Source organism: Histoplasma capsulatum, genomic scaffold (assembly GCF_000149585.1).
Source record: "Histoplasma capsulatum NAm1 scaffold_2 genomic scaffold, whole genome shotgun sequence".
Classification (NCBI taxonomy): Eukaryota; Fungi; Ascomycota; class Eurotiomycetes; order Onygenales; family Ajellomycetaceae; genus Histoplasma; species Histoplasma mississippiense.
This window is the reverse complement of record NW_001813981.1, coordinates 2,578,700-2,580,394: the sequence shown is the minus strand read 5'-3', so window position 1 is coordinate 2,580,394 and position 1,695 is coordinate 2,578,700. Positions and strand designations below refer to the sequence as shown.

Sequence of the window (1,695 nt, the reverse complement as noted above, 5' to 3'; positions counted from 1 at the left end):
CCTCGAGGGGGCGGGAACCTGCTACCTAGGAGACTTCCCCCCAGAGTCTTTAAATAATTAATCCCATAAGGGGGACCTTTTTTCTTATGGGTGCCCCTCCTACTCGTTTAATTTTCAGGTTCAAAAGGGTCGGCGTGCATGCTGGACAGCTCATTGTATAGCTAAAATAGCCCTAAACACTTTTTCCTCCTCAAAAGTTTGGGCCAAGTTTCCGGTTGCCAGGTGTGCGGTCAGACTTCATTTTGACCTGCGGGAATCTTTCCGCCCGAAAGCGCATGTCCATTGAAAGAGGAACGAGATATACTTAAATCTACTAGTATATAAGAATGGCTGTCTCTGCCGTGTTGAAAAGCCGTATCAGACGGCCTTCCATGCTGAGCAAGCTGGCCAGGGCTGAAGATCTTATCAGCCTCTTCCCAAATGGCTCTTATATCGGGCTGGTCCGGTTTTACTGGGGTTGGATATCCCAAGTAGGTTATACCAACAGCATATCTAGTTCCGCGCTGGTCCTGTTTCTGTCTCTCTCTCTCTCTCTCTCTCTCTCTATTTTTATATTTTTTTTTTTTTCATCTTCTAACTGCAGAACTGAGTACAGGAAAGTACCCACCGCTTTGGCAGATTACGTTGAGAAGAATTCACTTCAAGGACAGTTGAAGTATTGCCTCTTTGTCGGGGCGTCTTCTGGGGCGGAGACGGAGAATCGATGGGCTAGGAATAATATGATTGAGAGGCGAGCGCCTCATCAGGTCGGCAAGGAGATCGCAAAAGGAATCAATAATGGCAATATCAATTTCTTCGATAAACACCTGAGCATGTTCCCCTCAGATTTGGTATATGTATGAGACATATTCCCCCACTTGTGTCCACGCAGGTGAGTTGAGGGTTAGTTGCTGATATCTGCGTCACGCTCCACAGGGTTTCTATACGAAGGATCGGCCAAATAATAAACTAGACGTTATGATTATTGAGGCATCAGCTATCACGGAAGACGGGGGGATTATACCTGGGGCCTCAGTGGGGGCTTCTCCAGAGCTGGTTCAAATGGCGGAGAAAATAATCATCGAGGTCAATACCGCGGCTCCTTCGTTCGAAGGCCTCCATGACATCACTATGTGCGACAAGCCTCCACGGCGAAAACCATATCTGATTATGGCACCCGAAGACCGCATCGGAACTACATACATCCCAGTTGATCCCGAGAAGGTCGTTGCCATTGTTGAATCCGACTATCCCGACCGGACCCAACCAAACGCCCCAGCGGACGCGGGATCGCATGCTATTGCCAAACACATCATCGAATTTCTCCAGCATGAAGTGAAAATGGGCCATCTCCCCAACAACCTTCTCCCCATCCAGTCCGGCATTGGAAACATTGCCAACGCTGTCATCGGCAGTCTCAGCACCAGCGGCTCCAACTTCCGCAACCTGCGCGTGTGGACCGAGGTGCTTCAGGACTCTTTCCTCGACCTCTTCGACACCGGCCACTTGGACTTCGCCACTGCCACCTCCGTCCGATTCTCTCCAGACGGCTTCAAGCGGTTCTATGATAACTGGGAACGCTACTTTGATAAACTGCTCCTGCGCTCCCAGCAGGTGTCCAACTCCCCCTGAAATCATCCGCCGCCTCGGCGTGATCGGCATGAAACACCCCAGTCGAAAGTATACATCTACGCCCACGCCAACAGCACCTGTGTC

The 1,695-nt window shown here is 50.3% G+C and overlaps 1 protein-coding gene across 1 annotated transcript in view; it reads left to right on the top strand.

The window, feature by feature from the left end:
- HCAG_02840 (acetyl-CoA hydrolase) overlaps positions 1–1,611 on the top strand; it is a gene marked incomplete at both ends in the record, with an annotated part of 3,020 nt that extends 1,409 nt beyond the window's left edge. The window contains 3 exons of the mRNA XM_001542619.1: positions 171–222; positions 596–830; positions 916–1,611. Of these exons, the coding sequence (XP_001542669.1) occupies positions 171–222; positions 596–830; positions 916–1,611 (983 nt within the window). The remainder of the gene's footprint in view (positions 1–170; positions 223–595; positions 831–915) is intronic.
- Between the last annotated feature and the right edge of the window lie 84 nt (positions 1,612–1,695).